General features: G+C 35.3%; 1 protein-coding gene and 1 non-coding gene across 3 annotated transcripts; both read right to left on the reverse strand.

Annotated features, from left to right (window-relative positions):
* Positions 1-2,001: 2,001 nt before the first annotated feature.
* On the reverse strand, positions 2,002-11,457 carry LOC121975447 (G-type lectin S-receptor-like serine/threonine-protein kinase At4g27290). Of its 2 annotated transcripts, XM_042527105.1 has the most exons (9): positions 11,384-11,457; positions 11,181-11,294; positions 4,113-5,342; positions 3,779-3,919; positions 3,557-3,687; positions 3,259-3,469; positions 2,806-3,043; positions 2,547-2,697; positions 2,002-2,439 (listed from the first exon to the last, which is right to left on the reverse strand). In XM_042527105.1, the coding sequence occupies exons 2-9, from the start codon at positions 11,245-11,247 to the stop codon at positions 2,098-2,100; spliced, it is 2,511 nt and encodes an 836-aa protein (XP_042383039.1). In that variant the 5' UTR covers positions 11,248-11,294; positions 11,384-11,457; the 3' UTR covers positions 2,002-2,097. The 2 variants fall into 2 exon arrangements, with proteins under 2 accessions (XP_042383039.1, XP_042383038.1); XM_042527104.1 differs by lacking the exon at positions 11,384-11,457 and having other exon boundaries at positions 11,181-11,375.
* Positions 11,458-19,149: 7,692 nt separating this feature from the next.
* LOC121978835 lies at positions 19,150-19,255 on the reverse strand. The gene has a single exon (XR_006111176.1). It is a non-coding gene; the product is annotated as a small nucleolar RNA R71 (small nucleolar RNA).
* Between the last annotated feature and the right edge of the window lie 945 nt (positions 19,256-20,200).

Consider the following 20,200-nt stretch of genomic DNA (forward strand, 5'->3'; position numbering starts at 1 on the left):
ACTCGATGTAGATCCTCAATGTCTCATTGGGCCCTTACTTTAATGCAAACATATTGACGTTGGTCTTCTAGTAGCGGCGTCTGTTAGCGAAGTGGTGCAAGAATGTCGCTCAGAAGTCCTTGAAGTTGTGAATCGATCCCTTCGTCAATTGTCTGAATCAGCGCTGTGCTAATCCAGAAAGGATAGTGAGAAAGACCCGACACTTCATCTATCGGTGTACTAATGAAGTGTGGTTGCGTTATCAAACTTGGCCAAGTGGTCGTTCGGATTGGTCATTCCATTGTACTCCCTGATCATTAGTGGAGTGTAGTGTCTTGGCAGAGGGTCGTCCAAGATCTCCTGAGAGAACTGTTGATTGATATGCTCGGGCGAATTGTCATTCCTTGGTGCTTTCCCTTTTCGTTGGTCCCAACCAAGGGCGTCATCCGAGGAGGATCCTCATTCCTTGTCCACCCGACATTATTCCTTTGACGGAGTCTGGAACAATACATGATGGAAGGGGATCGATGCATGAGGCACCTCCCCATATGTGACGGTCGACTTCTTATTCTGGCCCCAAATGGATATGTGATCCGCTTAGTCTCGGTATCCGGCTTGCTGACCGGCCGCCGATGCTGCAGGCTCGTGCACTTAGCACTCGGACAACACTTGTTGTTGTTGTTGCTCCACCATTTTTGCTGCTCGGGATTGTACTAACATATTGAGCTCCTCCTTTGTCAGAGTCACTGTGATAAGTCGTCCAGCATCCTCCATCTTTGCGTTTCGGATGCAGGCTACGTTCCCACATACTGCGCCAATATGATCTTATCCGAAAATAGGGAAGATGGCTAGCTGGGGATGTGGTTGCTGCGCTGATCGGGTGTGCACCTCGCTTCGCTCTGCAACACAAGAAACGTCAGTGCCAGGCCAGGGAAGGGCTCCCCGGCTTTGGCCCTCCGACGCTTAAGTCAGCTATTGGAAAGAGAGAAAACAGAACAACAGTAGCACAGGCGTGAATAGTGAATAATGTGTACCTTCGCCGATACTTGAACCTCCCTTTATATAATGCCCTAGTGGGCAATGTGCATGCTCTCCAAGGCATGAGTACGCTTCTCCAACCATCTCATGAAAGGACATGTCAGAAAAGTGTCTCTAACATCATACCTTAACAGAACACCCAGATCTCTGATGAGATAGTGGAAACTTCCGTCGTACGATCCGGCTGTTGATCATGCCTTATGTCGGTGGCATTGTCTCCCAATAGGATATTGAGGGATATGACAATGATCCCACTACTCAAGCGAGCGGGGTATCCGCTCGTTTGGGTACTTTTTCGCTCGGTTGATCTCGGCTGCTCTCCCTTGTGGTGACTGGGTATAGTAGCTTGTCCTCCCCCGATCAGACAAGTGCTTCGGTCCCCTTAGCATTCTACTGATCCGCACTGAGCGACTGACGATCTTACCATATTGTTTAGAGCTAGACGAGTGGTTGGCTCAGACAAACCTCTTGCCGATTGGATATTGCCTGTACCAATCGGTCATTGTAGTCGACCCCCGCTCGACCACCATGGGTGAGCTCTTTGACACTCTGATATTGAACATCTTAATTTTAACCTCTACCATGACAGTCAGCTCCCTTTATCACTGCGTCAATTGTCATGCCGGATTCTATGTATCGGTTCGCTGAAATGTTAACATAATCGAAGAAGCCCAGCTGGAACAGTCTCATGTTGATATTAATAAGTGAGCTGTTTCGGATCATGGTATTTCCTGCACAAAAGTCAATAACTAAATGAATAAAATCCGGCCCTATAAATATTAATTTATCATTTTTATATATTTTGAATGGTTAATACTCGACCATTTGAACTGTAACACACTATAATTCAGAAAATTATTCAAGTATGATTTTGTCCCATCTTCAACTAGTGTGTATTAAAAAGATACATCAACGCGACAAGGATGATGATGATGGAGCAAGTAAGAATCAAATTTTGACTCTACTTAGAATCACTTCATAAACTAGATCAAATATAAACCTGATGTTAAACATTCGGTTAAATTTTATATACATAAATAGGCATTAACTTCAAACATAAACATGAAGTGAACTTTCCTACTATCTAGGCTCCAACTCTGATATTGAAACATCATTTTCAGAAATTTTCAATAGAATTTCATTGCTTCCTCTAGAGTTCCCTCTCCTTGGAATGCCATTTGATTCACCGGTAGTATTAAGGTTGCTAAGAAATGATGGTGCTGAAGGAATAGGAAGGTTGACAAAGTGGCTGTTGAGCATAAGAACAACATTGGCCATGGTGGGTCTTTGAGTTGGATCTTCTTGCACGCATAGTAACCCTATATGTATGCACCTTAATATTTGGGGAGAATCACATTGTTTAACTAGATCTTGATCAATCACTTGCAGGGCACTTCCTTGGGTCCAATGGCGCCAAACCACCTAAAATGAGATGATAGCATGTGTAGTTAAGAACTTTACTTCATTTGAATAAAATGTGTATCAAATTCTTATCACTCAATCAAATGGATGATTAATATAATACTTACATGAGTAACAAGTTCAATTGGATATTCAATTCCTCGGTGACCACTATTCTTTTGACCCGTTAGAATCTCCAAAACTAGCACACCATAGCTATACACATCTGATTTAATTGAGAAGAGCCCATGCATGGCATATTCCGGTGCCATATATCCACTGTCATTAACAAGAAAAACATATTGAGATTTTCTCTATTTTTCAATAGTTCTTGTTCATTTGAAGTGTTAAATTTGGTCAACAATGATAAATAGAATATTTACGTACAATGTTCCGGCAATTCTTTGAGTGTTTCCTTGGGTTTCATCTGCACCAAAAAGCTTTGCAAGACCAAAATCTGAAATTTTAGGATCCATGTTTGCATCTAATAAAATGTTACTAGCTTTTAAGTCCCGATGAATGATCTTTAGTGGCGAATCTTCATGAAGATAAAGAAGTCCTCGACTGATGCCCTCAATGATCTTAAATCTTGTTGTCCAATCCAACTGCTTTCTCTTTGAATTATCTGCAACATCCATATGTACTATTTGGTTACTAATTTTGAAGATCATGGTGTGTACAATAGAGGAATGGAATCTTATACACAATCAATCTTAAAACATATATTCAAGAATGGAATTGAACAAGTACATTACTAAGTATTGTATTAGATTAGCAAACTACTAGATAATCAATTCCATGGATTGAGGATGTTATGAAAAACGGAGATTGAAACTATACCAAACAAAAACTTGTCAAGACTTGTATTAGCAAGGTAACTATAAACGAGTAGTTTCTCCTCTGATTCTAAGCAACAACCCAATAGCTTCACGAGGTTTCTGTGTCGAAGTTTTGCAACTAGAAACACTTCATTTTTCAACTCATCTAGTCCTTGTCCTGAGCTTCTTGAAAGTCTTTTTACTGCTACATGCTCTCCGTTTGCCAACGTTCCCTGTTTTCAAATGTCACCCAGAATTATTACTCATTTATCAGAATCATCCACAGTTATATACAACATTGCCCAAATCTTCGGATTGACCTTATAAACAGGCCCAAATCCTCCTTCTCCTAGTTTGTTTCCATCAGAGAAGTTGTCCGTAGCTATCCTAATAGCCTCTAGATCAAACAATAGAGATTCTGCACCTCTTATTTCATGTTGATCTTTATGATCTGTTCAAAAGATATTTTTCGTAGTAAAGAATAAGCAGGTATATATATATATATGTTCAAACACCATAAAATAATAGTTCAGTAGTCATACTAGATGTTGCTGCAAGTAGGTTCCCTTTTCGTATCGTTGCTTTTGTTCTTCGATGGAAAATAAAAATTGCACAAAGGAATAACAGTGCTGCAGCAATAGAGATGACAATAAATAGAATTCTTCTCCCAGTGCTATTTTTTCCTAATCAAACATGAAAAATAGATACAAATTTAATTGGATGTCTCAAAGAGAAATTATAACATGGAAAGCATATTTCTTATTTTATTTGTCTTGCAAAAGGAAAAAAAACTGCCTTTTTAGTGCTAAATGGTTAGTGAATAAACAAGCTAATGGATAAATTAGTGAAAAAAAATAGATGTTTGATTAATCGAACTTGGATGATCCAGCAGATGTTCTCCTGCGAGCCGAACGTATAAATCATTTCCTCCAACGACAAAAGCCCTGAGATCCAGAAGATCACCAGGCCAAGTTATGCATGATCCATCATCCCCACTGATCAGCGCATACGCCACGCAGGAGCAATCATTCAAGCACCAAGTCTTGCATTCATCGAGACTCATGTTTCCTCGTGCTGTAGCGTTCTCAGTGTCGGGCACCTTCACGTTGGACACCTTGGAAAACTGGTTGTTCGACGAGCAATTCAAAGGCTTCTCCCTCTCGCACCACCCGGCCTCGCTGCTTCCGTTCTTCTCGATCTTTACGAACCCGTTCAAGCAATCACAGTTGAACGTATAGTAGTACCAGGTGCACACGCTGTTGCGACCGCAGCGATTGTATATATCGCAGTCGTCCTGCGGAATCGACCACAGAAGTTGCCACTCTCCATTGCCGCCCCTGTCAAGAAACCAGAGCTGGAAGGTTCCATTGGCGAACAACACCGACCGTGACAGCACCCGCGTCGGCGTGGCCGTGTAATTAGCCATAAAGTAGATCTCATTCTTGTTGGAAACAAACGAGAGCCTCACTGAGCTCACCACCTGGCTCGTCACCATCATTGGATCGCCGACGAACCCATATCCGTTCCATGGGCCGCCTCGATGAGTTTTGGCGGATCCTTTCAACATGACGATGTCCGGAATAGCTAAAGCAAGAACCACGTGGGCGTAGTCTCCTGGAGAAGGATCCTTGGGGCTCCTCCATGACACTTGCCGCCGTGAAGTATTGGTCCGGAAGTTAAATCCGAGCTTCATGCCTGGGACATACGTCTGGCTGTCGCCTGGGTGGTCGAAGCTCTGCCATAGATTAATCGAGTTGCTGTCGTTCAGCACGAGATTTCCAGAATCTAAAAGATGCAAGCGTGTATAATTTAGTCCTGTGGATCTCGTTCCCGTCGACCAAACAATTCTGTCTTCCTCAAATAAGATTAGATTTCCATCGGAAGTGAGGTTGAAGGATGCCATGGATGTGTTGACAGACTTGTTTCGATTGGCGATCCATACTACAGTGCCTTCTTGCGGTGTGAGATTGCAGTACCAGATTCCTAAGTATCCCTTCGCTGAACTATTATCTGGATTGAAGAAGCCCAGTTGGAACAACTCTCCTGTCGATCTCAACGTCTGGCCATTCACAAGTGAACTGCTCTGGATCATTGCATTAAGATCTCCTGTATCAAAGTCATAAATACAATAATTTTGGTTAACTGTGGATGAATTTGGATGATATCTTTGAGAACTTAGGTTTATTATTCCCCTAAACTATGTTGATAATCATTTTTTTTTATGAATTTGAACTTTATAAGAGCGTTAAATATCATTTTTATTTTAATTAAAAGTAGTTGAAACACTAGAAACCTCATACTCATGCCAACTAGGGATGAGAAAAATAAAATTTTGGTATATTATATATATTGTACCGATATTTATTATTTATACTGAAAAGTTTGGTATGGTATAATACCATACATAACTTTTCTATATTAGTATTGATATAATATTTATCATTTTTTGATATTTTGATATACATCAAAATACCTAATGTATATTTTTTAAATTAATTATTATTTTATTTAAACTTAAAAGTTATATGGGGCAGACTAAAGTTGACATTAAAAAATGATAATAATCATAATTAATTGAGATTAAATATAAATTATTTATTATTTTTAAAAGTTGCGTTGGAATATCAGCTAGATAAAAAGTTCTTCCTTTGAATTTTTTCTCAACTCCTCCATCAAGCCACTCTTGCTCCCCACCTTAAGCTTGTCAATGTCACCTCCATCTATGATTGACTCCCTTCTTTGATCTCTTTCTCCTTTCCTCTTCTCGGAAACTCTACAGAACCCAGTTCTCTTAAAACACTAACCCCAAACCATGATCTTCTCATCTCCCTTCTTATTTTTCTTCACGATCCCTAACTCGAAGTCGCATACACTCCTCAATTACTTGAAATATTTGTTGAAGTATTCATCGTCTTCACAAAGTCTATTCTTGGATTTCAACAAGACAGCCAAAGGTTTAATTTCTCTTATCCAACTTTTTCTTCTAGATTTTTTCCTCTCTTTTTTGGATTTAGTATTGTATTTACTCATTATCTTTTGTATCATAAACTCTCTATTTCCACATACAGCGAATCATATAAACATTACCCTTTTTTAAGATGGAATGTATTGTGCTGCCAAATTCATCCCAAACTTCAAACGCAATAGAATAATTCGAAACACAGATATTTATGGGTCAAAAAGGAATTAGAAAATCTTCAAAATCAAAGCATCCTATAGCTCCTACACAATCCAAGAATATATTTTGGAAGCACTGTGAAAAAGGGAAAAGAAAGTTGTGTGATGAGAGCAAAGAACAAATAGGAATATATAAATATAATAAAGTTTAAATCCCAGCAGTCTACGAAAGTACTAGCAAATTAAAAAATCACTTGATAAAGAGGTGTAAGTCAAATCCATTCTACAAAGTGAGTGAGAATGATGAAAGTCAAACTATATTGACTAATAGATTATGTGACAAGGAACTGCCTTGGTTCCTCATACTTTTAATCAAAAAATATGTGAATTGAAATTGACAAGGTATGTGATTGTTGATGAAGTGTCTTTTAGGGTTGTCAAAGGGAAGGGATTTGTAGATTTATTGTACGAATTACAACCGAGATTCAAAATTCCCGATCGAAAGAAAGTTGCAAGTATGATTTATGATTTATTCTTAGTTGAGAAGGCTAAAATACAAAGTTAGATTGACGATCAAAGGGTAAGTGTCACAACTGATACTTGGACATCCATTCAAAACATCAATTATATGGTAGTGATAGCTCACTTTTTGGATAGTAATTTGAAGTTACATGAAAGAATAATTAACTTCACAAAAATCACTAGTCATGTAGGAGAAGAAATTGGCAAAATGGCTAAGGTTTGTCTCAAGGAGCGGGGGTTAGAAAAAAGTTTTTTCAACTGTAGTTGACAATGCTTTCTCTAATGACACTACAATTGATTACTTGAAAAGAAGAATGAAAAGTGAAAATTCATTATTATTTGAAGGGAAATACTTACACTTGAGGTGTGTGTGTCATATTCTTAACTTAATTGTTAAGGATGACTTGAAAGAGCTTAATGTTTCAATTAAAGGTATAAGAAATGCAGTTGTTTTTATTCATTTTCTCCATCAAGATTGAAAAAATTTAAGGAGTTTGTCATACTAGACAAGTTTTCTAGTACATCAATAGTATCTATGGATGTCAAAACAAGGTGGAATGCAACTTATAAAATGCTTGAAGTTGCATTAAAGTATAAAAGGGTGTTCGAAAGGATTGTCAAAGAATGGTTTCCTTTTATGAATTATTTTCGTGAAAAAGATGAAAAGGGAAAAGAAAGGATGGGACCTCCAATTATTGATGATTCGGAGAATGCAAAGACTTTTGTACACTTTCTAAAAAGTTTTATGATGCTACTTTTAAGCTAAGTGCATCAAAAAGTCATGCAACCCAATTAATTTATCAATCAATGATTGTACTACAAATTGAGATTAAGAAAAAGAGAATTGATGATTCAAATCTAACTCTTCAAAAGGTAGCATGTGAAATGAAGTTAAAGTTTGACAAGTATTGGGGGCATTGGAATAATATGAACCCTTTGATATTTATTGGGAATATTTTGGACTCGAGGAACAAACTTTAGATGATCAAAGTCAGTGTCAAAAAATTTGGAGGTACTCCTACAAGGATCCAAGAGTTCGCTGATAAGGTCAAACAAAACTTAGTAACTTTGTGGACGGAGTACAAGGGAATAAATGATAAATTGAATGTTGAGAGTCAAAGTATGCAGATAGAATGTTGTGGTAGATATGGTGGTACTAGTGGTGGTGGTGGTCTTTGTGATGAATTATTTAATGATGTGGAAGCACAAAAAAAAAAAAAGAACAACTTCAAGAGATATTCAATGAAGTGGATAAGTACCTAGCCGATGAGATTGAAAAATGATCTAATCAATCTTTCAATCTTTTGGAGTGGTGGAGAGGAAGCGAAACTAGGTACTCAATCCTTTCAATTATTGCCAAGGATATTTTTGCAATTCCATGCTCAACCATTGCTAGCGAGTCCGCTTTTAACTTGGGAAAAGGGTTGTGGATCCTTTTAGGACCAGTTTGAGTCCTAAAATGGTAAAGGCATTAGTGTGCACTAGTGATTGGCTAAGAGAGGAGGAGTTTAGTTTTTGGAAATATCCAACGGATGATGACCTTGAATTATATAAGAAAATTGAAGAAATTGAAAAGAGTAAGAGTTTTTTTTATTTAATTAAATTTAAATTTAAATCATATTTATCATTGTTAATCTAACATAAATTATAATGTTTCTTTTCACAACCATAAATGCCACTCAAAACTATTCCAGAGCTACTTGTTCAACTTCCGCCTCTACTTCGGTCTAACTTGAAGAGTAAGATTATATTTATATTGCTAACTAGATGTCTATATAGCATGGATGCTCTGGAATTTTTTTTGAGGTATTGGATATAGATACAGATATGATACGGGTAGAAGCTATGTAGCTGCTACTATATAAAGTAGTTGCTACAATTGTAGCAGCTACATAACTGCTACAACACAAAGTAGCTGCTACAATTAAAAAGCTATGTAGCTGCTACAACACACTACAACACAAACATTGTTTTGCAGCAGTTACGTAGCTAAGACAACATAAAGGAGCTACTACAACACAAAGTAGCTGCTACAATATGAAGTAGCTGGTACAATTGTAGCAGTAGCTATATAGCTGCTACAACACAAAGTAGCTTTTATAATTGTAGAAGCTACATAGCTGCTACAACACACAAAGTAGCTGCTACAATTATAAAAGCTACATAGCTGCAACAATATAGACTTTGTGTTGTAGACTTATAGTAGCTATAAGCCCGTAGTTACTACAACGTAGAGTTTATGTTGTAGCAACTATGGGCTCGCAGTTGCTATAACATGATTAAATAAATTATGACCACGTTGTAGTAGCTATGATTATGTAGCTGCTACAATAGTCAACATAGAGTTAACGCTCGTTGCTATTACAATAGAAAAATAATAAAAAAAATCTACTATATATAGTGAAAATGGGGCATAGTCGTGCAATGGAAGTTGGGTAGGATATCATTTCTGTTGATTTTAAAGTTCTCATCCATGGATAACTTAAAATAATTAACTATCTATATTATCCTCATCTTGCATCTATTTCTACAAGTGTGTTATATGCCTATTGCAGTGAAGGAGCAGATGTGAGATGTCACTTCACATTCATTTAAAAAGTGGTTTGATCCTAATACAAATTATAAAATATTTAGTTTTGTGTTTTTTTAGATAAGTAAATTTTGTTGGATAAGGAAAAAATATGTTTTTTTAATCAATATATACTTTAGTTTATGTTAATTGTTACTGGTGAACTTTCTTTTATAATTCAATATTTTAGTTGTTAATAATTGATCGTGTTTTTTAAATTTTATTGTTGGTTGTCAATTTGTTAATGCATTGTTTTTATGAGTAGGAGTTTTATGTGACTTCTGAATTAGTTATATTTCTTAGTGTCAAAGTGATTTCAGTATACCAAAATTTTCATAATACGAAATCTTCGGTACGACCGATATGTAATTTATACTCTACTGAAAATTCGGTATACTAAAGTTTCGGTATACCAAATTTTTGATAATGTACCGGTATAAATTTTTTTATATTATATTGAAAATTTTGGTATATCATATTGAACCAACTCTTTGCCTAACGTGCAATATTGTAATTTTAATATTCTCTTAAATTTGTTTATGTTAATTTTTTATCCTATATAACTGTTAAACACTATTAGCTAAAAGAATTTGACCACTACGTATGATTCTACATATGATTCTAATCGACTAAAATGATTTTTAGCCAACTAACTAATTGAAATCAAACTAAGCAGGTTGAGCGAAGAAGCATTTTTTAAATCTTTAATAAAATTAAATGCATAAATTATCAAATAAATAAATTAATCAATCCTACTATGCTATAATTTATTTCTAGACTAAGATTTCTTTATTAAACGTACCAGAAGTTGAGGACCGGACAAGAAAGGAGAGCGTTAGTGTTATTGCTTTTAGGAACCGAGAAAGAAAGAGCTGCATCTGCCCAATGGAAGCTAAAGTTCTACAATGTTGTATTGCCTTTTAGAGTTCTACAAATCCTAACAAAAAGTCTCAATTTAATGCCTTAAATTTCAAACTGATGGTAGAAGTCCAGTCAATTGTCTTATCGGTGTTAGAAAGATTGAAAAATTGTGTGCATGTAATTAATTTGGAGACTGCAAAATGGCTGCCTTAAGTCTACAGTTTGTACATGTGATCTACGTAATTTGGAGATGAATCTTAAAGATATTAGAGTGAATGTAATTATCTTTATTATAAAAAATACATCAAATAAATATTATTGTATTTTAAATTTATTTTCGTTTATTTTGAAGTTTCGACAAACTAAAAGTATTTTCTAAATATATTTCGTTATTTTAAATTTTATAAGATTGCCAAATGTTTTTGAACAATAATGAATAACGTCTAATTGACTATAGATTATTAAATATTTTTAATAAGGAGTATCTGATGTTAGAGGTTTTAAATTTATTTTAAATAGGCACAGTTTGCAGTCTTAATTATATACCAAACATATTCATTTGTATTGATTTTCAACCTTGTGAGATCATTAAATATTTTAACTAAAATTATATATTTAATGATATTGAAGGTCTAATATTTTGATGTTCAATTCTATTAATTTTTATTTTATACGATTGTCAAATATTTTCAACCCAAAAGACTTATTCCATTCCCGATTTAAGCAATAATAATGGATGAAATGAAGCAAGTCAAGTTAAACAAGGATTTAAAGAACAAGAGGAATGCATCTTAGGTGAAAGTTCAAAATAAGATGAGTTTTTTTTAATATTTAGTAAAATTAAATGTGGACAAGGATTTCTTTCTTAAACATACCTGAAGATGAGGAGTGGCCAAGGACGAAGAGCGTTACTGCTAATAGAGAAAGAAAGAGCTGCTGCATCTGCCCAATGAAAGCTTAAGCTCTTAATGATTTTGAGATGCTTCCAACTGCAATTTAATCGGTTGTATTGCCTTTTAGAGTTGCTACAAATTTTAGCAAAAGACATAATCTAACATATATTTTTTTTAATGGACACCTTTAAAATCTGATGGGAACCGGGAAGATAGACAAAGAGATGAGAATGGTTGACTAATTCAACAAAGTGTCAACATCCGATTAGAAAAATAAATGGGAACAATTAATATGAAGTGGAGTAGTGGACGACCTAGTCGATCGACGACTCAGTCCATGTAACATGGTAGTGAAAACGTGGAATTCGTAATATATATATATATATATATATATATATATATATATATATATATATATATATATATATATATATATATATATAAAAAGAAAAGAATTTTTTTCCCTTAATTTTATCAAGATTTGAACTCTTACCTTATGGTAGTAACTTTATTCCGTACTAATCAACTCAACTTTACCCAGGGGCACCTAATCCATGTAACATGATGGTAATAGGAGAATACATTCGTTTCAGCGCTCTCGTCAATCCGTCCTAGGACTAACATGAAAGAGATAAATCATGGACGACTACTAACCTTTGGAATAATAATTAACACATAAAAGAGACATTACTTTAATTTTATCGAGATTCGAACCCTAAATCTCATGATGACAACCCAATCTATGTAACATCCACCATGAATAACTGATTTAATTAAAATAATTTTACGAAGAAAAACACATTTTTTTAAAATGTCTTTTCAACCGTCAACCCGTCACCTACTTTTACAAAACTACCCTTATTCTTTTAAATCAAACTATTAAATTTTCTTTCTCTTCTTTTATTTCCTCCTTAAAAGTCTTTTTAGATCAAATTATTCTTATTTTTTTTTATACTAGTAAATAAATTTATTTTACAAAACGAAAAGCCACAAAACACTCTTTCCAATCATTCTAAGTCACCAACCTCTTGCCCTCTTCTTAAAAAAAAAAAAAAAAAAACTTCTTCTCCTTTAGCTTGTGATTTGATGTATCACATTTTCCGTTACTTCTCTCCCCTTCCCTTTAGATTTTGGCATTTTAGAAACATATATTATGTGTTAATTGTTAGTTTGGTGCTTTAAGTTTTCATCTATTTTGATAGTAGGAATCTTAAATATTTTCTATTATTTTGAAGGATTAATTGTTGAATATTTATTAGTTTTATCATTTAGGATTGATTCTAAGTATCTTTATTACTTGACAAATGTCTTGATTTCTTATAGAACTATTTAATATGTTAAGATATTTTTTCAAGAAAATCAAATGTTCAAGAATCATCATCTTCTGAAAAAAAAAAGAATACTGATCAGTCCACTGAAAAAAAAGAATTATGAAACTTGTGTTGAAAAAACTCTCAAGAATCTTCTGATAAACTTCATATTAGTTCTATAAGAATTTAAATCAAGTTTTGTACTAAATAAACATGATTGCTGAATGTAAAAAAAATAAGAATCGATTATTATCTCCAACTATTGATATCTTGAAAAATGCCTTGAACACCACTTGAATGTTGCTTAATGTTTTAGAATCTTCTAAACACTCCAAACCTCTTATGTAGATGATGTTATTATTCTTGAAAGGTTGTATATTTAGGGACCCTAAAGGCCAGAGACTCATTACTATCATTGAGTTAATTCTTAAGATTATGACAAATCATAACACGAAAATCATAGCATATTAAAAGATATGATATGCCTATTAAGGTAAGATTTTGATTAATTATGCACATTTAAATCTTACAATATATGAATACTTAATTAAGATAAAAGATGTGCATTAAATAAAATCTTAACAAATTTGAATTACTTAATAATGTAAGATTTTTACTTAAAATAAAATCTTTCCAACATTCTCCCACTTGACACATATATATCTTATCATTCACTAAATAAGTGAATAAGATACATGAATCATGATGATAGATTCTCTAAACATGAGTATTATCTTCCATCTATCACAATGCATCATGCTTCTCAACCGATGTTTCTTAATGAATACACCTTATGTTTATTCAAGGTCCAACTTTAGTGATATTTCTCAAATTACTGAATGTGTACACAAATATGAGAATACATCATAATTGAGTTTCATTAATTACCAAATTATTTTTACAACTAAAATTAAATAGAAACAAGTTCTATTCTTTTTACATGATCCCTAAATTTCAACTGTGGCATGCCTTTAGGATCAACAATCATCAATTCAATGCTAATGTTTTCAATAACCACTGTCCTATCTCTAACATATTCTTTGATGACTAGATACTTAATGCCAATATGTTTAGTTTAACTCCCACTTTTATTGTTTTTATCCCCAAAAAAATAACAACTGAATTGCCACAATATATCCTCAATAATCTATAAATATAATCCATAATTCTAAGCCCTAAAATGAAACTCTTTATCCAAATACTATGTGAGGTCACCTCAAAATAGGATACAAACGCATCCTCCTAGTGAAAGTGACAGTTAACGTCTATTTTGCATTTCTCCAAGACACAACTCCATTAGCTAGCATAAAAATATATCATAAAGTTGATTTTCATGAATCAATATAGCTATCGTAGCTTGAATCAGAGTAGCCAATCACTTCTAATTTTTCAGCACGTCTAAATACAAACATATAGTCTTTAGTCCCTTGAAGGTATCTCATCACCTTCTTTGCAACTTTCCAATGGTTTATACTCAGATGACTTTGTGTAGGATCGTTGCACTAGAGGGGGGTAAATAACGCTCATGATTTTTCAAGTTTTTCGAAAAACATTTGAGAGTAATAATAGGCAGCAAAAATAGAAAGTAAAAGCAAATAAACATTAACACAACCAAGTTGTACTTGATTCGGAGCCTATGATGACTCCTACTCTAAGGCCTATATGTGAGAGTGCTTTCGTTGGGCAATCACTAATCAATCGTAAAGATTACAGATACAATATCAATTTAAGTGCAAGTAATTTGAAATGTCAACAATATTGATGACTCAAAGGTAGGTCTTTAGCGTAGTCATCGTTGAAGTAGCTTTCGGGTGTTGTCGAGTCATCTATCGAGCAGTGCGCAGGAGAGAAACTTGTTCATACTGATGTTTGCAAGCTGCTAGTCAAACCCTCTTTTTATATCCCCATCCGAGTGCTTAAATCCCCTCCTGGATGCCTGGAGTGTGCTGACATGGTGAGCTCTTATTGAAACTTTATCCGAGAAGTTTATCGATGTCCAGGCACCCAAAGCATTGACATGGGTCAGCAAGTTGATGAGTTACTATTTGATATAGTCTTTTGGGTTAATATTTGATGTATTACATTTAATTTCACATGTTTATATGCACTTTTTATCATGTTTATACATGGAGATTGTTTTATCTCAAGTGTATATTGTTTTATCTTAATTCATGATATTAATCTCACAATTTAAATTTAGTTTTGTAGGGCACTTGAGTTGATTCAATTGGTACATGATCAAGGCCAACAAGTGATCCATTCCACAAATGGAGAAGATCATACCCAATCTAGTTCAACCTATTCCTACTTATTCATCTTAACCCAAGTCAAACCCACCTCAACAAAACCCTAATGTTGCATTTGAATCTAACTTAAACCCCCAAATAAACTTGGTTCAAAATCTGATATAAAAACCCAGATTTCATGGATGAACAGTGGCTTGTGCTACTGTTCATCCGCGATCTTCTTCATTGCGCGACGCAACCCACCATCTTCTTCCTCTAGATTTTATTCTCAGTAAGTTTCATTGACGACGAGGTTCCCAGCTACTGGTGTCCAGGTTCCGGCCATCTGAGCTTGCTTTAAGGCGTTCCTGTGTTGACAATTCTGGTTCGACGACTCTATTTCCCCCCTAATCGGTGGTGTTCCTTCAATTCATTGGCTCTGCCTCACAGCAGTGATCATTGGCGGCATTCCTTTGGTGTCACACGATCCCTTCCGACAACCTTACATCCACCACCAGTGCCACATTGGATCAGAGTTTCTAGAATCACAGAATTAGAGATTCCCTGAGTTTGGCAGCTCCGATCTTCATCAGCTTCACTTGGAGAGTTGTCCTATGGTTTTGGCGAAGGTCAAGTTGAGTATAGTGTTTGTAAGCTTCTTCTCCGATTGCCGAAGTGAGGTTTCACCAAGCTTCCTTGTGTGACAGTAAGGAGAGACTTGATTGAGAAGTGGTTTGGTGTGGAGATGGTTTAGATTTCATTTTTTTAGCATTCTTTTTATTGTTGGTTGATTTGGATTTCAATGTGTCATTTAGATTCAGTAATCATAGTTCTTTTTAGCTTAATTGTTTGAATTCAAGTGTAGTGGATACTTAGTTTCAATTGAGTTCCAAGTAGTTGTTCATCTTGCTTTAGCTTAGATTTTGGTTCTATTGAGTAGTTTAGTTTTCTTTAGCTAGGATTTAATTCTTACTTTATATAATTCATTTGTGTCTTGCTATTTCATACCTTAGTTTAATTGTGTTGATGGTGAAACTCATAGCGTAGAGTGACAATACGTTGTGAATTAATTATTGGTACTTAGTTAGATTTCATTCATGCATTAAATTCATTTCTTACTATTTTGCTTTTGCATTGGTTAGATTTAGAATTAAAATCAAACAACCCCCATTTTAATAAAGAAAAGCCTCAAAATAGTTCTAAGTCTAAGATAAACATCCGATTGTTAGTTCCTCAAGAATTCGACCCTGGGCTCTTTATTATGACATCATTGTGAAGTTAAGGGGTTTATTGGAATTACATTGTTAATTTGATAAGTATACTCATGACACTCAATTTGGACTCTTATCAAATTTTGGCGCCATTGCCGGGGAACATCGGTGTTTGGTGATCTTAGAATTATTTTACTAAATTGTTTGGTGCCTTGATACGTATTTGTTTTATATATCCATGTATTTGATATTTTAAGCTTCCTGTGTCTGACAATTTTGTTGGTTTCATTGTTTCAGGTAAGACCAGGATATGTATTTAGTAGCCATGGATCCATTTGAGGCTTTGATGATGGAGGGAGCTAAACATGACAATATTGATCACATGAAGAAGAGGCTCACTACCATTAAGTGTACTCCACTTCCTTATTGACTCCTATTATTGAACCGTATTCGACCACCTGAAATTCAGGAGAGTTTGTTCCATTCCATCTTTAATTTGTCATTGAAGATACCATATCTTTATTTTGTTGCATGAATAATCTCTTGGTTTACTTTAGCAATCTTTTTGGTTTTGTAAATAATCTTTTTGGTTTTCAGAAATAAAATGTACCCCTTGGCATTTCTTTATATCATTTTAGAGATGTTGAAAGCTAGTTAAATTTGATTGTTAAGTAATGTACGTAGATTATATACACTTTTATGCATGTTTTAACACACATCTACTTGTATTTTATTAGCATAATCTATGTTTATTGTATCCTATTTCATTATAATGTTATATTTCTACTTATTTTGTTTAGAGATATACTCTTTGATTATTTTGATTGATACGATGTGATTTGGAGTGAAAATGGAGCAAAAAATGTACATTGGAGTAACTTATGAAAATCTAGCTCAAGCTGTGTGAAACCACATGGCCGTGTAGTCTTGCCCATGCAAATTAAGTTCTGGCCATGTGAACTCACACGACCGTGCCATACTCCAAAAGAGAAGCAGCACACAACCATGTAAATCTACATGACCGTGTTAATCTACACGGCCGTGTGGTTGGACTAGAGGAGGAGCAGCACGTGGCCGTGTGATCCCACATTGTCGTGCCACCCATTCAGAGACAAAGACGAACACGACCGTGTGAAACCACACGGTCGTGTCACCTGACCAAAGGCTAAGAAGAAATTTGCCGTGTGGAGGAGAAGCTGAGGTCGTGTCACCCATCCAGCAAAAGTAGAGTATGACCATGTGATCCCACATGATCGTGCAACTCTAACAGAGAAGGAGCAGAACACGACCGTGTGAATCAACATGGCCGTGTCATCAAGACCGAGACCAAGAAGGCTCCAGCCGTGTGGATACCACACGGCCGTGGCACGGGCCGTGTGAAGCCCCTACCCAACCCTATTTAAGGGGGTTTTCTCCCTTTTTGGAGGATCTTTGGCTTGGGGATCACCCCCATTCCTTGGAGAAGGGTTCCCCCCTTGGAAGAACCCTAGATCTTCCATCTTGGCTAATCCGTCCACCTCCAGAGTAAGGGGATGCCTCCAAAGACACTACGTTTCAAGGATAAGCACTCTCCTCTCTCTATTTTTATGTATTGAGTTGTATTTTGCTTCTTTCTTTATCTCTAGTTGTATCTCCCTTGCTATGAGGTAAATTTCTAGATTTAGGATGTAGGAAGTAGCTATGATGTGATTGTGGATGTATGAATTATGTATTTGGATATTTTCTTGTGCTATGAAGTGTTTATATCATGTTCTATTTGTATTGTGCCTTATATGTGTTCGACGAAATGTATGTGAGGTCAATTCATGTAGATGTAGGGTTTTGATCACCATGTAGAGGAAGAACATTGGATTGTATGATTATGGGACGTTATGATGGAAGGTATCCCTTACTTTCTACGGTATTTCCTTGAAACAGGGATAAATTCTCTACTAGGGAGGTTAATTAGAGTTTGGAGGGTTCTCCCAAATTAATGTTAGGAAATGACTTGTATAATCTAGGAACATATAACCGGAAGGCCCTGTGACAGAGCGTAACCCTTTAACCAAACTTCATAAGTTACCTCTTCTACTTAATTGTATTAATCGACCATTAGAAAGTAAATCAGGTAACTCTAGGATTGAATGACCGAGGGACCCTAGTGATAGGAGTATCCCATTAACGGACTTTCTAGAGCTACTTCTTTACTTAATAGCAGTATAACTTGGGTAGACTCTCTGGTGCAACCTATTCGGGGTTGTGCTAAGCTTTAATTAGGATCCCTACATAAGTGTAAGCATGAAGTTAAGTAGATGAATAATGCATAGAGATATTAACTAGTATCATAATGAAATCGAAATCCTAGAATCTATTCACTTTCACTCACTTACACTCTTTCTCCCTCTCTCTACTCTCTCTTTCCTTCTCCCTCTCTTCAACCTCTCTTCTAGCATTTGTGAACCATCCTTCGATTGTTTAGATAATTCATTGTACGAAGTTAATTAGTACTTAATGAATAGTCCCTATGAGTTTGATATCTTTTGTATTGCTGACGACGTAATCGTTCACTTATGGTTCGTAATAAGTTTTTGGCACCGTTGCCAAGGACTATTTTTGATTAACATTATTTGATTATCGTATTAGTTACTCTAGATATGTTAATAGTTTTTCTTACTTGTTTGTTTTTATTTCTGCACCTTTCATTCTTGCAATTTAAATTTTACATTTACTTTTTGTTATTAGTTTAAAGTTCAATTTTTCCTTTTCTTAGTTTCTACTTTTTCTTTCTTGCTCTTAAATCTGTATTTTTGTTTTTTTCTCTCATAATTTTTTTAGATATCCATGAGCACTAACATGTCAAGTAGGCCTTTGAGAGAATTTTCTGCACCCATTTCTGTAAGATTTATGTCTCCCATTGTGCAACCTCATATTGAATTAAAAAGTTTCCAACTAGACTCAGAATTAATCACCATAATACAAGGTCATAAATTTGGAGGAGAAATATCAGAAAACCCATACTTCCACCTTGAAGAATTCCTAGAGCTTTACGATATCATGAACTATGAAGGAGTGTCTGCAGATGCAGTTTGATTGATGATATTTCTTTTCACTATCAAGGATAAAGCAAGGATTTAGTTATATTCACTCCGTCCTCAAAGCATTACGAGTTGGGAAAAATTGGAGCAGCAATTTCTTAATCACTTTTTCCCTCTAAGTAGAAATGTTTACATGAGGAATTGCATCACAAATTTTGCTCAAGCAGATGAAGAATCCCTATTTGAAGCATGAGATAGATTCAAGAGTCTACAAAGATAGTGTCTTCATCATGACTTGGAAAGTGGCTGACTCTGCATATATTCTATAAGGAATTTCTTTCTCAGATAAGTGTTTATTAGATTCATCAGCTGGGGGTTCTTTTATGAACAAAAGTGTGGATGAAGCATATACATTAATTGATCGAGTAACATTGAATCTCCAAGAATGGTTAGATAGAAGTTGGATGGAATTTCACCTGAGAACTTTAGAAGTGAAAGCCATAAAGGTAAAAGAGCCTGTCATACAAAATATAGTTCAACCTTCTAAGATTTTGAAAAATCACAAGTCACAGAATGAGGGATTCAATTAGTTGGAGGCAAGGATTGATAACATAGTTCAAAATGGTTCAAGCATGACCTCCTGTTACGCAACCACAAGTGCACGGTTTCGTCGCCAGTAATAAAAAGATTATCGATCCCATATGGACTAGTTATAAGCACTAGAGATGTCTCACAATGAATTAGCTAAACAATCGACAAAGGAAGTGAATGTAATAAGTAGCAACTCGAAATAGAAATAGAAAATCAAATGTAAGAACTTGGGTTTATGAGAGTTCTAGGAGTTCGATTTCATTGTGATATTTATCAATGTGAGGTGATCTACCAATTCTTATCCTCAATTGTCATTCATTTGCAGGAAGTTGCCAGTTTTCTCATGCAGAACTTAACTAACAAGGAACTTTTATCTATACCTCTAGTAATTTAATAGTCATAATCCCTATGAAGTCCATTAGCAGGGCCGCCTGTCACCAACGTCCCATGGTCATACAATATAGAAATACATCACCATTCAATCCACAGAAAGGCATAGGGGATAAATGCACTCAACTATTCCACCTCTTTGTAGAGACTAGCTTCACCTTTCAAGGTGATTACCTAGACGACTGTTAGAAGGGTAGCTTGTCACTAGCGCCCCTCGGTCATACGATCTAGGGAATCCCTCTATAAGATCCACAAGTAGGA

The sequence above is a fragment of the Zingiber officinale genome, chromosome 4B (genome assembly GCF_018446385.1).
Source record: "Zingiber officinale cultivar Zhangliang chromosome 4B, Zo_v1.1, whole genome shotgun sequence".
Classification (NCBI taxonomy): domain Eukaryota; kingdom Viridiplantae; phylum Streptophyta; class Magnoliopsida; order Zingiberales; family Zingiberaceae; genus Zingiber; species Zingiber officinale.

Bases quoted from the DNA above. Each gene is read 5' to 3' on its own strand.
- LOC121975447 (XM_042527105.1), bottom strand. From the start codon at position 11,247: ATGCAGCAGCTCTTTCTTTCTCTATTAGCAGTAACGCTCTTCGTCCTT. The intron at 3,920-4,112 runs GTTCGATTAATC...ATGTTTGATTAG, and splicing joins ACATCTGCTGGATCATCCAA to GAAAAAATAGCACTGGGAGA. The intron at 2,440-2,546 runs GTAAGTATTATA...ATCTCATTTTAG, and splicing joins CAATTGAACTTGTTACTCAT to GTGGTTTGGCGCCATTGGAC.